The following is a 19,303-nucleotide window of genomic DNA, read 5'->3' on the forward strand; positions in this document are numbered from 1 at the left end:
TTATAGCATAACACCTAGCCTTATGGTTTCCATGGCTGCACGATGCATTTTCCCGTGGGACGCACCGTGGAGAAACGAGCGTCTTATCAACCATCACCCTGGTAATAACACTCCCTCGAGCCTTTGCCGCATGTGTCAGACCTTAACGAGAACCCAGGGTGAAATCTCTCTCCCAGTCCAGCCACAGCCATTGATTTGGACTTAATCTGTTCCTACGTGTCCTCGTGAGTGTTTGTGTGTGTGTGTGTGTGTGTGTGTGCGTGTGTGTGCATGCGTGCGTGCATGCAGGAGAGAGAGAGAGTGAGAGAAGGCGAGAGAGAATGAGAGAGTGTGTGTCTTTGTCTCTTCGGAAGTGTACGTGTTTATGTTTGTGTATAATTTAGTGCATGAGTGAATTTCAAACCTCGCCCCTTGTTCTGTTCATTGTGTGTGTGCACGCTGCATGTGTGTGTATGTGTGCAATCATTTGTTTTTTTGCACACCCAAATAATTATCCTGACCACACATGTGATCTTCTGACCTTTGTGCACCTTTATGTTCGAATTACAAGTATAATATTAAATCTGTGGTTTAGTCATTGGTTTATTTCTACTTTTGCGTTCTAGGCTTTAAGTGTATTTGCAAAGAACATTACTAGAAGACGCTTCAACACCCGTGTGGTTGAGAATGATTTATTGAGATTTATTTAGCTTTAGCGCAGACTCAGAGTCCGCGGCTCACATCGTCCAAGGTTGGGGGAGATTTTGGCAGCGTGCCTTGAAGGAGGGCCTCTTGGGCCGCATACAAACAAATGGATATTAAAACCCTGGCGATTGAGCTATGAGCCCGCGTCAGTGACGGCCTCGTTCTACTGGTTGACCTATAAGGCAGCGTGCCATTGGTTGTGAGTCAGGTCCATGCAGGGATTTCAATACTTCTTTATGAATTAAGATAGAAATTGTTATTTTAGAGAGTACAATAGGACGTAACAAACTGTACTATATATCAAAACTGGAAATTATATTTTCTTTGTTGTAAATTACTGTCTTACAAACTCCAACAAGGATGTAGAGAAACAACACACTGATTTGACTTTATTTTTGCAGTGCAGTTCTGTAGTAATATGCTGTAAATTACTTTCCAATAAAATCTTATCAGGATCTAACAGTGGGAAATAGTGAAATGTCCTGGCAGCAGCATCCACATCTACTGGAGTTTGATAACATGTCATTAAATGGTCTGATAACAGTCCTTATTACAGACAACTGTGTTTGTTTAATGTGTAATGAAGGACATGTTATTTCTAGTCACTGTGAAATAAAGTGATATAAAGTGTGTCTTACTAAAAGTAATCACCAACAAATTAACAATGTGATTTCCATTCACAGCTTGTGAAAAGTCTACTCTGTTATTGTCCAACATGATTGAAACGTGTCCTTATTGGACGGGCACCGCAGGACCATTTTAAGAGGTCATGGCTACAAGTTACTCTCTATTAACCTTCTTGATCGCACAGGCTTGGTAGGTTTCAGTGTTAATTGTTATTTTAACAATGGGAGTAATTAACCTGTGAGTGGTTTTGATTACATTGGATGTTCAAATAGAGTCAGGATGATGTTTTACTAGGTGTAGGACACGGCTTCAAAAAAAAGAAGAGGAGCGAAATGGCTTAAAGGCCCCCCTGAGCAAGGTCACTCGTAAATTGTGCTGATCCTCTGTAATTTTCTTTCTGATGAACATGCTCTCAGACATCCCTAAAGCTCTGCTGCTTATCAATAATATATTCAAATAGTAGAAACTGATGGGGGAGAGAAATCTGCCAGCAATTAATCCGCTAGAATCACCTATCACTTGTTTTATAGATTTTCAGATTACCTTTAACTATTTTTCATGTTGTGTTACAAAAATACTAATGGTCACTGTGTAGTAAATTCAAATAAAACCATATGTGTGAAGGGCAGAAGATCTCAAAGCCAAATTTCGGTAAATCATTATTTGATTTAACCACTTTTCTTCTTACTGACCATGTATTTCATTATTAGACCCCTGATATAGAATATGTGTGGTTATTTGTTAGCTTACGTCAGACTCAGACATTTTTAGAGCTACTCACAGCAACAGCTTGTATTATAATAATTTCAATGTAACAGGCACTCAGTCTTTCTCATTTGATTTTTCTTTAATAGTTAATAGTCACCACTGCACCTGAGGAGCTCCCCACCAAATACAGATAATCACCGACCCATATTCTATGTAATGGCATTTAAGCAAAAATACTCAGAGAAAGCTCTTCCCATGATTCCATCTATTTGGTGCTTCGGGTTAAAAAGGTAAAACAAATGCTGGAATGAGAGGTCAGTGTGTCTATAACACAACTCCAGTGTGGGTTAAGATTGATTGTGTATTAATTCAAACATTTAAGAACAATGTTCTACTGTTAGATTATTCAGAAGTTTCAGTCTTTGCGCAAACTTTAGCTTTAATCCTGTGTTAGCTTTGTGTCAGCTATATGCTACTGTTTGAAATAATGGTGCAGTGGATTTGTTCATGTGTTAATATGGTGTGTTTGCATGAGTTCAACAAATTTATACTAATATCCGGACAGCTTGAAGGAATCTTCTCTCAACCAGTAAACTGTACGTGTGGAGAGAGGTGTGTGGATGGCCTGTGGTGAGATTCATACTCAGCTATTTAGCACGTTTAGCTCTAATCTCACTGCGAAATTCACATGAATTCTCATGAAATAAAATGTCATGTGGTCCTTCGATAGATATCTATAAAAATGTGTCTTATTTCCTCACTCAATTAAGGCTGTTTGTCAAAGTAAGTGAAACCATGCTCGAAAATCTAAATGTGACACATACATATAAATATCTGCTGCAAGCTTCCTCATCTGCCAGGAGCCTTTAAAAAAGTCAATTACTCACAATATTTACAGCAAATATGAATATTTTTTTAATAACCTTCATACATTGATGTGTTGTTTTGTTCAAAGTTATAGAGTAAACAGCAAACAAGGATTGTCTTAAAAGTACATCTTGCTGAATCAGGAATTGTGAATGGATCTTGGATATGTAATTGGCCCCTCTGTGTAAATTGTGGCCCCTTTATGGCCCCTGATTTAGAAAAATCATAGATCCACCACTGCAATGACGCCACAGTTTGGTGACAGCCTCCTATCGTTTATTTCATGTAACTTTACTATCACTACAGCTGTTGTTGTTAGTTGTCTTGTCCATGAAGTAGTTTCATTATGCATGCATTTGAATTGATCATTACTTTACAGGACTATTACTGCACTGATTTCTGTGGTTCAGTGCTCCTGCCTGGGTTCAACATTTTAATATATATCACAGAACAGATTATAATATGTGTAATCAAAAATATCACAGTGCCTGTTTAGAACTCCACAGTAGAAAGGTTTTGAAGCCTAATCATTATCTTTCTTCATATACCACTGAACTACAAAGACTGTTATATAAAATTACTAATGTAGGGTTGTGTTGTAGCGTTATCACAACAGTTTGCAAAGCCACTTGTACAAGTCTGTTTTCATAAGAATCAACAGGAACAAAATTTACAAGACTGTCTAAATCCTAAATTTAAAAAGTTTAATATAAGATAAATATTTTAACAGTGGAATCATATATGACCTTTGTTTTTGCTCTTGCAACTTCTTAGTATGTGATGAGAGAAATATAAAGTGAACGCTAAAGCAACAAACATTTTCCTACATTACAGAAATAATGCAAAAAATAATCAGAAATAAATCTCATGTCCCTTACTTAGTAATAACTTTTTAACTATTAACATTCCCACAATTTGTATCATCTTCATGGGCCATTGAGAATTAAGTGTATTTTCATTCAGTGAATCTAAACCTTCTAGACAACAACTTGTTTGGTAACATAGCACTTCAGAAATTGTCTCTTGATTTTCCTCGTGTCACATTACGTTCGTCTCTCTGAGTTAATTTGACAGTCGACCAGTAAAACAAGGGTCAGAGCCGACTCTTCAGCGCTCTGGCCCATGCACTCGCTGTGTTTTTTTCTCCTCACGCTGGCCACATTTTACGGGCAGCATTCCTCCCTCCTCTACAATTGGACTGCATCAGTTCCTGCTATCTCCCCTCGTTCGAAGAAGGTGGCAACCGAGGCCGAGGAGGGGGCCAGCCTGTGCAGGGGCATTCGGATGGGGGGAAGGGCATGTCTGCTGGCAATGAGGGTGAGTAGATCAGTGCGGCTCAGTGTCTGTGAGGCGGTGATAAGATTCCAGGATTTTCCCAGTGTGACAGGCCTGCTCACCAAGCCGTGCACCCCTCTGCATGGAGACAGACCCCCCCCCTGCCTTCCTCCACACCACTGCACTCCTGGGCTGCTTCACCTCAGCAGGCAGGAGCCACGCTCACCTGCAGCCACCACACCCAAAACCTCCATACCCCAACAGAAAATCTTAATCTGTAGGTCGTCTAGTGTCTCTGTTTCAAGAGTAAGCGTAAAATAAGTCTTGAGAGTATTTCTACTTTACAGTGGTTGCTGCTTCCACACTATGTGCTGGCCGTCTCTTTCTTTCTCTCTGGCTCACTTCTCTTTCTTTATCTCAGTCCCCCCCTCCCCACTCCCTCTCCCTTGGATGGCAGGTCAGGCAGTGAGCTGTGCGGGCTCAGAGGAGGTAAGGACGCCGCGGTGCACATTAATAATGAAAGGCCTCAGCCGAACCCCCCCAGACTCACACACACACACACTCCCCTCATCGCCATGGCGATGGCACTAGCCCAGCACTGTCACCGGCGGGGGGGGGGGGGGCTGGGTATATAGCTACACTCTCAAACCCTTCGCTCGCCAAGCTGATCACGAGCTCATACACAAGCCCACCACATTGGGCCTTCCACTGTGGATATCCACTAATTAAAAACACTCTGTAGTTCGGCTGCGGCACAAATCTGCATCCACTTCCCCACCTGGATATGAAAGAGTGACTACGGAGCTGTGGAAAAAAAATAATCACTGAAAATCATCACTTTGCAGGAAATGGAAATTCACTCTAGTGTCACAGACCTGAGGCATTAGAATCAGTAATTACATTAAGACCCATGTGAGACTGACCACATTTCTTGCAGTTTTTTTTAAATCAGTGCTGCTGTCACTATCTCTATCCAAACTTTGCTTCACCTTCTATAACACACACACGCACGCGCACGCACACGCACACGCACACACACACATGTCACCCAGACTTCTTCATCCTAGGCTTTATAGCGCTGATGACAAAACTTCCCATTAGTAATCCATGACTATGGATGATGTCCTGCTTGTGTGTTGTGGCTGTAAATGTCAGAGTAGCGTGAATGTCACAAAATCATTGAGAAAAATCAAACGACATTTAGCAGGATTTTTCAGGTTTCATGCATTTTTGAAGAAACACCGCAATCAAAATGGTTCTTATTCAAACATCTTTTAAATAATTTTGGTTACATTTTAGCATAGCAAGGCTCCATCAGTCATTCCACTATATTATAGGAAGTTATTACATAGGCAGTGAGAGAAATATCTTTGTCAAACCAAGGACATGACAGTGATCCATACCGCCGCCTGATTTACTTTTAATGAGCTCTTCTCCTGTGAGAATCTTTCAGATTTTTTTCTCTATAACATCCAATCGTGACAGAAAAGGGAACAGTTTCAACCAAATTATGGAAAATTTATACTCAATATTTCATTTTTTTTTTTTTTTATCAAACCAAGTTGTTTAAAAAAAACATGCAAATAGACAAATAGACAAACATCAGAGCTGTAAATTTTTGACACGAATACATGCATTCCTTTTTATTCACAAAACCAGTCCAATTTTCTAAACGAATACAAAGATTGGTTATTTTTAAAAGCTGTAGCTACCCAGCAAAGTAACGAAAAAAGAAAAAAAAATCATGAAAATATAACAAATAAACAAACAAAATAAAAATAAAAAACCAAATGTAACCTTGTCTCAGTGCGTTCAGCAGGGTTGACTCAGAGCAAGTGCTGTCTCTTAGTGCTATTGCCCTGAGCAGCATTGGCACATGCTCAGTAGGGCCACAGTAACGTAAGGCTGCCAGTTTCACTAAAAAGGAAAAGAGGAGGGCTGATTGAGGAGATTTTAGTCGCGACGGCTCTGACGAACAGCGTCTTCAACCCAGTGACGAGAGATCTGCCCGATAACGTGACATTTACATCTCATTCAAGTTCGAAATAAACATTTTGTTTAGCCTTTTCAAAGACGACCACTGGTCCGTTGAACAAAATCGAGTCATAAAATCGACATGGGTAACATAATGGTGAAGAATTACAATAATGTTTGCCATTAGCCACTAGTTTTAAAATATAGCTGTAAATTTACATTCTCTACACAAGTACTTTATCTTTCCACACATGAACAACATTAACACCAAACACAGAAATTAGTTGATTGTCCACACTCAGTCCGTCATTTCTGTTTCTGGTAATGAACAGTTCCATGTTTAAGCAACAGAAGAAAAAAAAAACTGCTGGAAAAAGGACAAAAGGTACCAAAATGGGAAACATAGAAAAGGGAATGAAAGTTGCCATAGATGCTTTTCTTTACGCTTCATTTTTGGTTCAAGGAATAAGTAGGTGCATCCATTACCCGATTGATTTTTTTTTTTTATGTTTTGCTTTTGTTTTTTTGTCGGTTTTTTTTTCCTATGTTTTTTTATTTGTTGCTTGTTGGTTTTATAAGCCAGTGTCTGTTCCGGAGACAATCCAGGAGTTGGCATTGCACTTGATGGCAGAGCTTTGGGTAGGGAGCGGAGGAGGAGTCCTACTGGAACCACCGGAACGCCGCTCCTGTAGGAAGCATCACCTTCTTGGAGAAACGGACGACAAGGAGGGAGAGGAGGAGAGGAGATGAGAGGAGAAGGGAGGAGAAGAAGAGAAGAGAGGGGGTTGGAGTTGTTAATGAACAGCAGCACATCATTTGTAAGGTGTTTGCAAATAAAATCACAAAATACAATTTGTTCACACCTTTAGAGAGAAACACACACATAATTAGTTACTGAAACTAATGATCATTGTCATTATGGAAACATTTTTGGTTATTTGCTTAAAATATAATAAAGATTTAAAATCAGATTGCTACCAGAGGCCAAGTTGGACTTTTCAAAAAGCTTATTTTGCAGTCAAAAACACAAAGATATTCCATTTGCGTCAATATCTGATATTATCTCTAAATACATTATTATTATTATTATCTCTAATAAAAACACTTTTATGCAGATTTCAGTCTAAACTTTGTGTTGCAACTGCATTAAAGAGCACTGAGGCTACTGGCTCCTATATATGCAAGCACAGGTAAAATGCAGAATTTATCTGCACAGCTGTTAGCAAAGACAGCAGGGTGATTATCCATGTTGTGTTTTAAACTGGCAGCCGAGGCTAACGCAGTGCGTTGTTTTTTTCCCCAGTAGGGCCTCATGTGATAAGCTTGACGAATCACCGAAGGCTACGTCGTGATCGAAAAGACCCAATCAACAAGCGCTTGTGAGAGACTGTATCATTGTTTTCAAAAATCTGTGTTTCTGCTCCTCCAGGCTAAAACGAGGCCTCGAAGTTTTCACTATAAAACGAGCAGACGCCGAACGTCTCACTTTTAGCAACCCTAAAGTTGAACATTGGTTTAAAGGTCTCTCCTGCTACTATTTAAATATGGAAACAATTGGTAAAATGACTCAAAATTCGGATCAGGATGTTTTCTGGGCACTTATAAATGCTGTGTAAAGATAATAAAGTGCTACCCAGCACATGAGAATAAAGCTGTTGAATAAAGTTGTTGTGTTGATATTTGTGTTTATTTTGCAATGTTTAAAAATCTAAGCAATATATTCAATGGACAAAAAGAAAAACGTACAATTTACAATCGAATTAAGTGATTGATTAAACAGCAAATCAATGCAGCGCTAGCTCTATTCCACCTGTTCTCCCTGCATGAGTGTTACTGTTACATGAGTGTGTGAAATCTCTTCATCCAACATTGTCTGGTCCATCAACTGCCCCCTACCCCCCCCCCCCCCCCCCATCCCCTCAGCACCACCACAGGAACAGGCTTCAGTCTCGGCTTCACACAAAACCCGATATGCCACATTTATTATTTAACCACCACACGCGTTGCTCTCCCACAGCATCATCACTGATGATGTCGTTTTCCGCCCCCCTCTCCCCCATCTCCACCACCACCACGTCCCTCTCTCACTGTGCTTATCTTTGGGTCTGATTGCACCGAGCAGGAGTGACACACATGCATGCATGCAGCTGCAGGGCTCAGCAAGCAGCCCTGCCTGCCAATCGGGAGACACAGAGGAGCCACTCGGGTCCCCAGGGCTGTGGCGCGGCTGGCGTCCTCTGCAAACTCAATTCTGTAGCATGGATTCTTCCGTGAGCGGGCTCATGCCTGGAGCGAGGCAGGGGGAGCGAGGCAGGAGGAGCTCGGCGAAACATTTATGCACCCACACACACTCTCCCACCGAACCAATATGTATTCAAGTGCAGCCACACACCTCCACACACAGTGGCACGTTAACTGACACTCACAATACACCCCCGAAAATCACACCAAACAGTGACTGCTGAACTAAAAAGTCTCCACACAATGGACTCACATTCACTTTTTCATGAGAGCGCAACAGCAGAAGGTTTGATGAGGACTCATGCGAACATAAATACACTTATTATGTCTCAGTGAAAGGGACAGATGTATGTGTATATATATAGTAAAGTTAAAAATCAGTTGTGATTGTGCATCATGTCTCTTGCACAGCTGCAGTAAAATTGTTGTATATAAGTTGTATAAAAAAGGTGAGTCAAGAGGTAAATGGCCCATTAGCTCAGAGAAGTTTGATCAAAAACAGTACTGGTCCTAATTACTTTTCCAGCCCACTTAAAACATTGATCTATACCCTTGAATCACCAGCAAAGTGTTTCCTTTCAGCGCCATTGTTCAAAATCCAGACATGAACCTGAGTGACAGCGGGGTTGGTGATCCCCAGGTTTCATTTACTTTCATTTTAAAAGTGAACTCCTGCTGACAAAAATAAAACGCTTTCGCTCAGGTAAAAAGACTTCATACGAGGTAATTACTCTGGTTGCTCTCGGCCAAATATAGCCCACACTGAGCTGTATTTGTTAAATTGACGCAATCAGGAATAATCTGACAGCAGAGACACTGGATACCACAGCTCTGTTCACTGCCAGTTCACGTCAGATCTCTCGATTTCATATCAGCCTCTCAAAGACGTAAATGTTGAAGTGTGGAGCTGTTTTTCTCTGAAAAGTTAGTTTAGTAAATCCATAAATGAATATTAATACGAAGCACAAGCCTGGAGGTTAACAGCAGCATATTGCCAACATTATTTTATGGTCTGTGTGTTAAGTATAGTTAGCCCCTCAACCATTTCCATCATGACCTTTCTGCAGCGGCATTCAGCTGTTCAGGAGACAGTCAGAGGACAGCAACATCTGGCACCAGCCAGCCACAGATGTCAAAAATCTGGAAAAGGCCGATCTGACCGTGACGTAATGTGTGGGAAGGAGAATCAACACGTCCCCCGGTTGAACTGTAAATGCAGTTTTTTCCTCGTTATCGAACATGTGCAATCAATGGAAAAATGGCAGCAGCTCAGGAATAGAAATACCCTGCGTCCACCCGCACTGATTGCACAGGTTCAAACAGATGGGATCTGTGGGTGTGAAGTGGCCAATCACTGCAATCGATGGACGTGTTTTTTCCTTCCCCTGCAAACCAGGCATTTGTCTTAGCGTTGCTCAAACAATCTCTGTGTCACATTACACAAAACATCCTGTGCTTTTCCAGACTAACTGCTTCTTAAATGAGTTAAATCACCATCATGTACAATGGGGCTTTCAGAGCGCAGCGAGCGTTGTTAGATGTTACAGATGCAAATTCCTGATAGCCAGTTTAAGCCATCATGAATTCAGTTTTTGCCCCAGGGCACCGGTGAACAGTCTGGTTATTGTTTTCATGGCTTTATCATCAACAATTTTGAGGATTCCCTTATGGACACCCACAGGAAAAAAAAAATACAAAAACACACACTGACACAATGTACACAAAGCATCTTCACATACTGTGTATTGTATGTGGGCTGTAACACTGTCTGCTGCTCTAAGAAGCAGGAGAGAACACAAGCGAATCAAAACACCAGTGACCTCTGGTTGGCAGAAACACTCAGCGTTTATGTGGCTGAAGGGGTGAAACCTTCTGCTAAGCCTGCTCTCCTGAGTCGATTATGATTGATATGTAAATACACTGATACCATTCCTCTAACTGGACCAACACACTCATCTCAGAGCCAGAGCAGGAGCACAAACACACACACACACACGCACGCACACACAATCATTAGTTCAAGCCATTAGACGTGAATTAGGTGATTATACAAGCCAATGTCACTGGTGTAAATGGGCCTGCAACTAATAATCATTTTCTTATTCTCGATAAATCTGATAATTTTCTTCATGAATCGATCGATCGTGTATGAAATGTAAAATGACAGTTGGTCAGATGTAACAGGGATGTGATGTCTTCATTTAGCTTGTTTTGTACAGATATTCCATTTAATTTAATATTTATTCAAACGACCATAAGTGAATCGACTAGAATAGCATTCATTTGGTTGCGTACCTCTGCCAAGGCCGAACAGTCCCTTTAACTTCAATCAAGCTGCATTCAAGTTCACAGACTCATTCCCTAAATATGTAGATTTTTTTCATCATGATCAATGAATTAATCTCTGAGAAACCAATTAAAGTGTTAAAGTGTTATGACGCAATGTAAAAGATAAGAAGCAATTTGCCCCCTGATCCAGATCCAAATTTCTTTCCTGAATCAGACCACATCCTTCCACCAACTTTCATGGAAATCAGTCCAGTGAAAACATACCTTGACGGAGTTAGCACGGAGGTAGCACATTTCTGTAGCTAGTTTTAAATAGAGACAATGTTGGAAATGTTGAATGAATGGTGCAAAATAATGTAGCTAGTAATCCAAACCTTTAACACTCAAGTTCAGACTATGTGATTTTCAAACTTGCCGGATCGCTGCGCAGGTCACACCACACATCTTGCTGTCTTGTGATCAGTATTCACAAGTTCATACTACACCAGAGTGGGGACAGGGGGTGACACACTACACAATCTTTCACCAGGAGTAACTCACGACCAGAGTGTCTGATCTCCCTGATCTGCGCTCTGATTAGCTATAGAATCATCTAGATATTCAGCTGGCAAGAAATCTAGTCAGAGGATCCTACATGTCGGTGAGGTTGAGTCATGTCTGCGATGAGTTCTCACAAAGCATTTGACGATTTACCTCCTATCTGGGCGAGTTCCAAAATCTGTCAGCGACTGTAAAATCAAGCTCAGACTGATGTTGTGTGAACTACACATAGCCTTCAATACAAAACCAGTAATCACATATGGGTATCAAGGTTAAAACTGGGCTAATTTGAAACAACATTAAAATGTCACGCTTTTTATTTAAAGGTTCAGTGTGTAGAATTTAGTGACCTCTAGTGGAGAAGTTGCATGTTGCAGCTGAATACCCCTCACCTCCCCTTCCAAACATGACACAGAACCTGTAGAAGCCTTCAGTTGTCATAAAAACTCAAAAGGTATTTAGTTTGTCTGGGCTACTGTTAAAAACAAGGCAGCCTCCATCGAAAGGACCCCCTCGATGTAAATATAAAGTATTTAGATATAAAGGGCCTGTTCTAGGGTAAAGAAAACAACAATTCATACAATTTAGATGACACACGTTAGAAAAAACATCACAAGGATTACTTTATATTCAATTTCTGCCAATAGATCCCTTTCAACTAAATCTTACACACTGGACCTTTAATGATTGTTTCAATAGCAGTTAAATGACCACATTTACAAGTTTAAATCAAGTCATTGAAATACTCTGGCCACCAATGACAAAATCTTTATTTAGCCTGATTTATTTTTTCAGATAATACCACTGTCTCTATTTCAGTGATGAGCTATTGGCTCAATCCACATATCAGTCCACAGTGCGGCACCTCGGCTGCCTCACTGCTTTCTTCCTTTGTATGTCTTCCCTTAGTCTACATTGTCCACTCTACCTTGTCCCTGCATCTGCCCAGCAACTCTCCCACACATCCATGTGTCTCAGTGTCAGTCTGCATGCCTGTCAGTTTGCATGAGTCTCCTCTGTCCTGACTGTCTGGTGTACGGTGTCTGGGAGGCAGGAAAGACTGCGAGGGAATATGCTGCTCCCATATCAGCGTCTGACACTGGCAAAGCGTACCCTAATGAACAACACTAGTATGATCAGGTGTTTGCAGATGCCTGGCCTTTAACACAACCAGTGAGTTTAAAATCACAAAATACGCATATGTAGACAAAGACAAAAACACAGCTCATGTCTTAAAATTTTTAAAAATCGCCCACCAGTATGTGTAGTACGCCCCGAATGTAAAACACTGACACACGAGTAAAAACAAGGCACAACTACAACTTCCTAATCCTGACTCTCCTTCCCTCGCGCCGTCTTGAACAGCATTGCTGAGACTGACACTACTGGAGGGTATTCAGACGCCCGAGCAGAAAGGAGCTGCCTTCCCACTTATTTCTCTCAAATGCAGCATTCCCAGAATAAATCCAGACATCTTCAGCCACTGAGCTATGAGGTGGCAAAGGCCTCAGCATGCTAACTCCCCCTCACTTGCCAATTTTACGCTCCTCTTTGAGCTGCCATGAGCTTTCAATGGAAAACGTCAACACCCTTAAAATAAGCACAGTGCTGCTGGACTGCACTTGTGTACCAGCGCGTCTACGCTCACAGGCTTCTACAAACACACGCGGGCAGAACCTCTCAATGCAAATGCAGGGAAAACATAGCCAGGGTGCTGCTTCCAGTCTCTTTGTTCACATGTTCGTGCACACATAAAGGCGCTCTGGAAAGCAGTCAAAACCATCTGACAAAACTGACCGCGAGACTCACGTGTTAAATAAGACGTCATGCCCCATTGGAGACGGCACGCTGAGTGCAGCAGCCACAGCAGACGGGGGTTTGGTGGCTCCGTCTTTGATTGAAGGGGAATGTGACACTCTGGGGCTGTTTGAGCTGCAGCTGAGGCTCGCTGCAGTTTGCCGTGGACTCTGGGAGCCAGCAGGATCTTCTCCTCTGGCACAGGTGCTGCCCAAGTTGCCCCCTGAATATGCATTAAAGGCATCGACGGGGAGCAGGAATTTCTCTCACAGAGCTCTTGTTTAAAGGCGATAAAACTATACACTGTAATCGACTACTTTACATCATCTACTCACAATCGACATTTAGGGATTTATTGCTGACTCTCCACTCGCCACTTTCTCTTTGGACGCAGCACATCCTCCATGAATCTCATCCATGTGACATTTAGCTTGTAGCGATGACATCACGCTCGCTGACGGCACGGTGCAGGCTGCATTCTCTGATCTAATCACCTGCTGAACAAGAGCTGTTGACTTAATAACAAAGTCAGAGCTCTGTACAAAGGAAAGGAGTTGAGACTGTGGTGATCCAGCAAATCACGTAACAGATTGCAGACATATTTGATGGATTCCTGACTGAATGCTGGTCTCATTTTGAGTTTAAGCCCATTTACTATCCAGAGCTACTATCCGGCTTTCAGACATGCACTGAAGTCCCGACATTTTCCTGAAATGTTCCTGAAAAGGGGCTGTGTGTGAGAACAGACATTTTCGAGAACTTTTCCTGCCAGCCCAGCTACTAAAATATCTAGAAAATGTTCGAGTGAGGGCACATGAGAATTTAAAGGAAAATGTCAATATTCACAGCAAGCAAGTGGCCGTGTTGATGCAAAACTGAAAAAAACCCTAAAAGAATACAAATATCTCAGGATGAAAAAGAGGAGCCATACCCGTAGAAATGCCAACAAAAGTGTCAAACTTTCTAAAACAGTTCAGGTGTATTTTCAAATGTGTGTTGAAATGTATACATGACTAGCTGCTTGAAGTCCCTCTTGAAGTATATTATGTACAATGCAGTATTCTGCACGGAACATGAGTCCATTAGGTTTATGATGCAACCTCAGAGGAATAGTATCAGGATTATTTTGTCACAAAGACTTTACTTCTTGTCGTCAGGTTGTCAGATATTTGAAGATAAAGCTTAGTTCATGTTTTCTGTATGAGCATATGTGCAGGAGTTTCACACTTACGTGTAAACGTCTCTTGCCTTTCTCATATCTCATGACCTTCAGTACATCTGTGCCACTGCAGAGATGTTCACACCTCTAACAAAGCACTGACTCCATCATTGCTGACATGGTGTAATATTTCATCTATTGAATGCCTACAAAATGCTCGTTGTTTTGTTAATTAAAGAGACCACTCATTTATTCACATTCATTTCTGTTGAATGCACAGATCTGCTGAAGTGTAACAGTCCACCTTTCTGCCCAGTGAAAAACAATAAAACATGTTTATTCTGATGTCTGACAGACCAGTTCAGGAAACGTTTAAGTCTGAAAAAAGGTTTTTTCATAGTTTGTGTCTGACAGCTACACTAACGTGCAGTCAGGAATGAATTGTTAGAGAGGTCTTGCACAACCTCCAGCTGTAAACTTTTAAAAACCCAGATATTATCCTTGTCAACAATTGTCATTACTCTAATATTGTTACAATATGTAAATGTGAAATTGAATTGCAAGCAGAGGTGTGCTGTCTCATTTCTGGTCTGAAAAAGAGGAAATTGCTTGACAGACACATTAAATAAATGAGCGAGTGGATTTGAGACGTAGATCTTCTCAAATGTCAAGAGTAAAAAAATAAAAAAACGTAATTACAGCCCATACAATTACTAAAGTCAATAATCAGAGTGTTATTATAGTTGGTGCTTGGAGGCCTGGCAGGTTTATGCTACCCTGGAGTTTCGTTCATCAGCAGACTGTGACGTTACAAGCAACATGATGACCTATATCAACATGAATATTAACTGCCGTTTGGGTTTGGCACCTCTGGTGTGAACGACTGGTATCAGGCTATGAGGCTACGCCAACATCAGTTACAACTCATATATTAAGACTGAATTCCTCTTTGTTAGAGACGTTGAGCCGTACCACCTACATCGCAGGATGACACATCTCACCATGTCGTGAGTCATCAGCACAGACAAACAAAGCCTCTCGACAATTTACAGCTGACGAATACAACACAAAAAAAACCAACACAAATCAACACGCTTGATTGTCGCCCACTATTTTCCAAATCTTCACATTCAAGTGTTATAGATCTGTTCCTCTCTATGTTTGAGGCGGTAAAATGCTCTCCACTAGTGTCTGCATGGCGCCGCAGGGCTGCAACGAACAGTTATTTTCATTATTGATTCATCTACCAATTAATTTTTGATCAATCATTTAGTTTGTGAAAAAAAAAATTCAATTGTAAAAAAAAATGCCAGTCACAGCTTCACAGAGCCAAACACAATGTCTTGATTTGTTCGAGGAAAAAAAAATATGTAACAAAGAAAAAAAGGAAATCTTCTTATTTGAGATAGTGGAATCAGAATACTTGGCAATGTTTCACAGTTTTGAAATACGACTAAAAGTATTAAAATAATTACCAATTACTTTTCTGAAAACATCTCATCAATTATTAGACTATTGTTTCAGCTCCAGTACAATGAATGCTCCCAAGAGCAATGTCCAAGTGCTGTATATCATTCTTGCATGATAAAGACCACACATGCATTACCACACAATAAACACACTCCTGAATTAAAACAGACATGATCCTCGTTTTGCTGCATTACCTAACCTAAAGTCCACAACGTTGGTCAATTTGTTTGACTCAAAATTCTCTGGTAAATAAACTATCCCTTTAAGGAGCATTTCACTGTGGATGAACAAAGTCAGCACATGGGGATTGAACAACAAAACTTTCAGCCCACAAACAAGAGGCCAAGCTGTCACCCTCGATCACCATCAGAAAGACAGAAGTAAAGCCTTTAGGAGTCCAAAGCACGGACTGGTTTGAGTCAATTAGACCAGAGGACTCTCTGCTGGTTCATGTTCAAACCGTGTTATCTATCAATTTATTAAGTAAAGCCAAAGTGACACCATTATCCATTGATCACAAAATTTGTATTTCCTTTGAGATGGAACATCTGCTGGAATTGATTTCATGATTGGTCGTTCTGTCGCCACAGCCGGGGTTAGTTAGGCCACCGGGTGTGATGGCGGTAGCAGACAGGAAGTTTGGAGGACTGTTTAGATGAGCCGGGATGTCAGCGGAGAGAAGGACAGCGGCAGCAAAAAGGAGGGCGCATGTGCCACACTGACACCTGGTGCTCCAGATGACAGCACTGAGGCCAGATGGGCCTTGTTATATGCACAAACATACTCATAGCCATGCATGTGCACTTACACACAAACACATACTGTACACATATTCAGGATTACTGCCACCTTGCATATACACACAATTCTGTACAATCAACATATGCTCTAGTGAGCACAAGGAGGATGCACATGTGACCAAATACAAAATGGTCCTCTGAAGGGAACTAGATATTGTGTAGCTGTGTCTGGAATACAGAAACAAACTTGTGTGTTGCCTAAAAAAATAAGTCTTCTGATTGAAAGACATGGGCGGGGTGACAGTGTGATCATGGTGGACAGATTAAAGAGACCCCATGGTGAATGCTTACCCTGCACATGCCCACCGCACTCCTCACCACCTGTCATTTCCCGGCTTGTGGAGCCGTCAACCCACCAAAAAGCCCCCCTGCCCCATGTCCCTTAAAGGGGAAGGACATTCAGGTGTGAACCAAAAGATGTTCTTGTATTTTCAGTTGTGAAACTGAAATATGATTGTGACATCTACAAATCTTTACTTTTTAAACAATTTCCAATGTTTTGTCGATCAACTCCAAATTTTAGATTTCAAGATGACAATCTTGTCTCACGTTGGTTAATGCCCTTTAATATTGTTGGTACCTCTTGTGATCAAAACCTATTATTTTACGACCCTTAACAATGGATCACAGAGCAAAGGTTCATTGTAACCACTACCTTCTTACCTCCAGAGCAGCAGAGGGTTTCTTCTTCAGTTCCTCACATTTGCGAAACTTGCAGATCTGGTGGCCTGTTTTGCGATTCCGGCAGCTGCTGCACTGCTCGCAGTTTATCCGCCGTCGGCAAGGTGGGCACATGCCGCAACGTTTTCGCTTCTTTTTACCGGAGTTGATAGCAGAGGCCAGCTCGCTCTGCGCTGGGTACTCGGCCAGGCTGGCCATGTGTAGCGCGCTGTCTGCCAGAAACACTCCAGCCGGCGTCATGATGAAAAGCCCCGGGTTGAAGGGGAAGCCACCCCCTACTCCATATGGGAAGTCAACAGGACCACCTACGGCGTCCGTGACAGACGTACCCTCCAAGTCGCTAGCCCCCGAGCCTGCGTCTCCGCCGCCAACTCCCACTCCCATGCCCCCGGGCAGGAGCATGTGCTCCATACCGGCCCGCTTTAACAGTGCTGCTGCCTGGGCAAAGTGCAGCAGGCCATTCTGTCCCTCCAGAACCTGTTCTAGGGTTCGGTCCAACTTGGCTGCTGTCAGTGCAGAGACAGTGGGCTGGGGTTGCGGGGGTGGCTGAGGCTTGGCCGAATGGCTCTTACTCTCAGTATTGTCCCTGTGTCCATTGGTGGTGGCAGAAGAGACTGCTTTGTATTGGGAGAGGGTACGGGAGTTCTTAAGGCTCTTACTGAGCGGCTCACTGATGATGCCACTGCGGTTCCTGCGCTCAGTAACAGGAGAGTCCTGTTTGCAGCTACTCCGCTCCAGGTCCTCTGTCCGGCCCCCCTCCGACAGCCTGGTAGTCATGGTCCAGAGCGTACGTGCCTGGGTTGGGGGTGAGGGTGGAAAGGGGGCAGGGGTGAGTGAGGAGGGGGAGCAGAGACCTTTCCTCGGTCCGTTCTGTGCCCTGGTGAGAGTGGTGCCTCACTTCAATGGACCAACCAACCAGCCAACAACAGGCAGGCCCCGGAGCCTTCAGCCCGCACTATAGCTCAGCCCTCATCCACTCTTCCATGGGTCGTCTGAAAACTTAACACAAGGGAGAGAAGAGTGTAAATTTCCCATCAATGGTCACCTCACCAAAACACTGAAATGCTCAAGACAAACATTTTCCATTTTTGTAAAATAGTGGGTCAACATGAATTAAACCTGCTATCCTAGCAGCAGAAAAAGTTGTGACTATGAAATTAATATATCATCACCTTTTAAGTTGATATGGGAAAGTTGTTGGCAAAAAATGTACTTAGTTACACAACATATTACTCATTTGATATTCCTGTCCAGCTGTTGAGTTCCAGTTGTCCAGCATTCACTAAGCCTTTTCCCTGTTTTTGGTCTCTACCAGTGGCTCTTCAGCCAATAACATGTTCCACTATATTCAACAGGTAGTTGATAACTATTACTCTCAATTGCTGTGGATCATGTAGTGTTGGCTTTAAGAGGTTTTCCATTTAAATCCGCTGCCTTTTGCAGTCGAAAGAGGTTTGAGAATGATGAGAAAAAAGCAACACGATTGCAGGCCAGAACCCATCTCACTGATTTTATGCATGCACGTTCAATTTGTGCATGAATAAAAGTAAAAATGCAGAAAAGTATGAGAAAAATCTTGAACTATAAAAAAGTTTTCACACTTGTATCAATAAAGGGTAAATACAACTAGTCCAACTGAAAATGATTCAGTGAGGAAATGACATGATGTAAATGTCACTCGAGCATCACAAAAGGTATTCTCAAGACAAAACCAACATCCTGATCCAACATCAAACATCTGACTAATAAAATTATTCATAATAACTTTGAACTTAGACCAAAAATATACATGACCTTAATTAAGATATGTTGCACTTATTGACAATGAATATCATGCTCATTGGTCTGAATGTATACCTTTGTGATAAAGAATGTGAGAAATCAAATGTCTGACCCTTAATCCACTCTCTAACTCAATCATCCAGAAACAGAACCAAGGAAGGTGATTTTCTTTGATCATCTGTTCATTTATTTTCATTATTGTCAGTTGACAGTGTCAGTCAATTAAATGTTATTGAACTAGTTTTAAAGACCGAACCTGTAGCACAAAATATCTTGGTGCTATACTTGATTATATGGAGTGGTGAGGCTTATGTAGAGGGTTCACCAGGCTAGTAGTAGCAGAGTCTCCACTGGAAAGAGATGCATGTATCCACAGGCCTTTAGCCTAAGATTCCTGTGACTGCTCATC

General features: G+C 41.8%; 1 protein-coding gene across 7 annotated transcripts in view; it reads right to left on the minus strand.

Annotated features, from left to right (window-relative positions):
• Positions 1-5,417: 5,417 nt before the first annotated feature.
• The window catches only part of cxxc5a (CXXC finger protein 5a), a 57,236-nt gene continuing 43,350 nt past the window's right edge, over positions 5,418-19,303 (minus strand). For 6 of the 7 annotated variants that reach the window (XM_020085361.2, XM_020085359.2, XM_020085357.2 and 3 more), the window contains 2 exons: positions 17,095-18,111; positions 5,418-6,840 (listed from right to left, as the gene is read on the minus strand). In XM_020085361.2, coding sequence (XP_019940920.1) covers positions 6,796-6,840; positions 17,095-17,889 — 840 coding nt within the window. In that variant the 5' untranslated portion in view covers positions 17,890-18,111 and the 3' untranslated portion in view covers positions 5,418-6,795. The remainder of the gene's footprint in view (positions 6,841-17,094; positions 18,112-19,303) is intronic. The other variant, XM_020085363.2, reaches the window with a different exon arrangement.

The sequence above is a fragment of the Paralichthys olivaceus genome, chromosome 15, assembly GCF_024713975.1.
Source record: "Paralichthys olivaceus isolate ysfri-2021 chromosome 15, ASM2471397v2, whole genome shotgun sequence".
Classification (NCBI taxonomy): Eukaryota; Metazoa; Chordata; class Actinopteri; order Pleuronectiformes; family Paralichthyidae; genus Paralichthys; species Paralichthys olivaceus.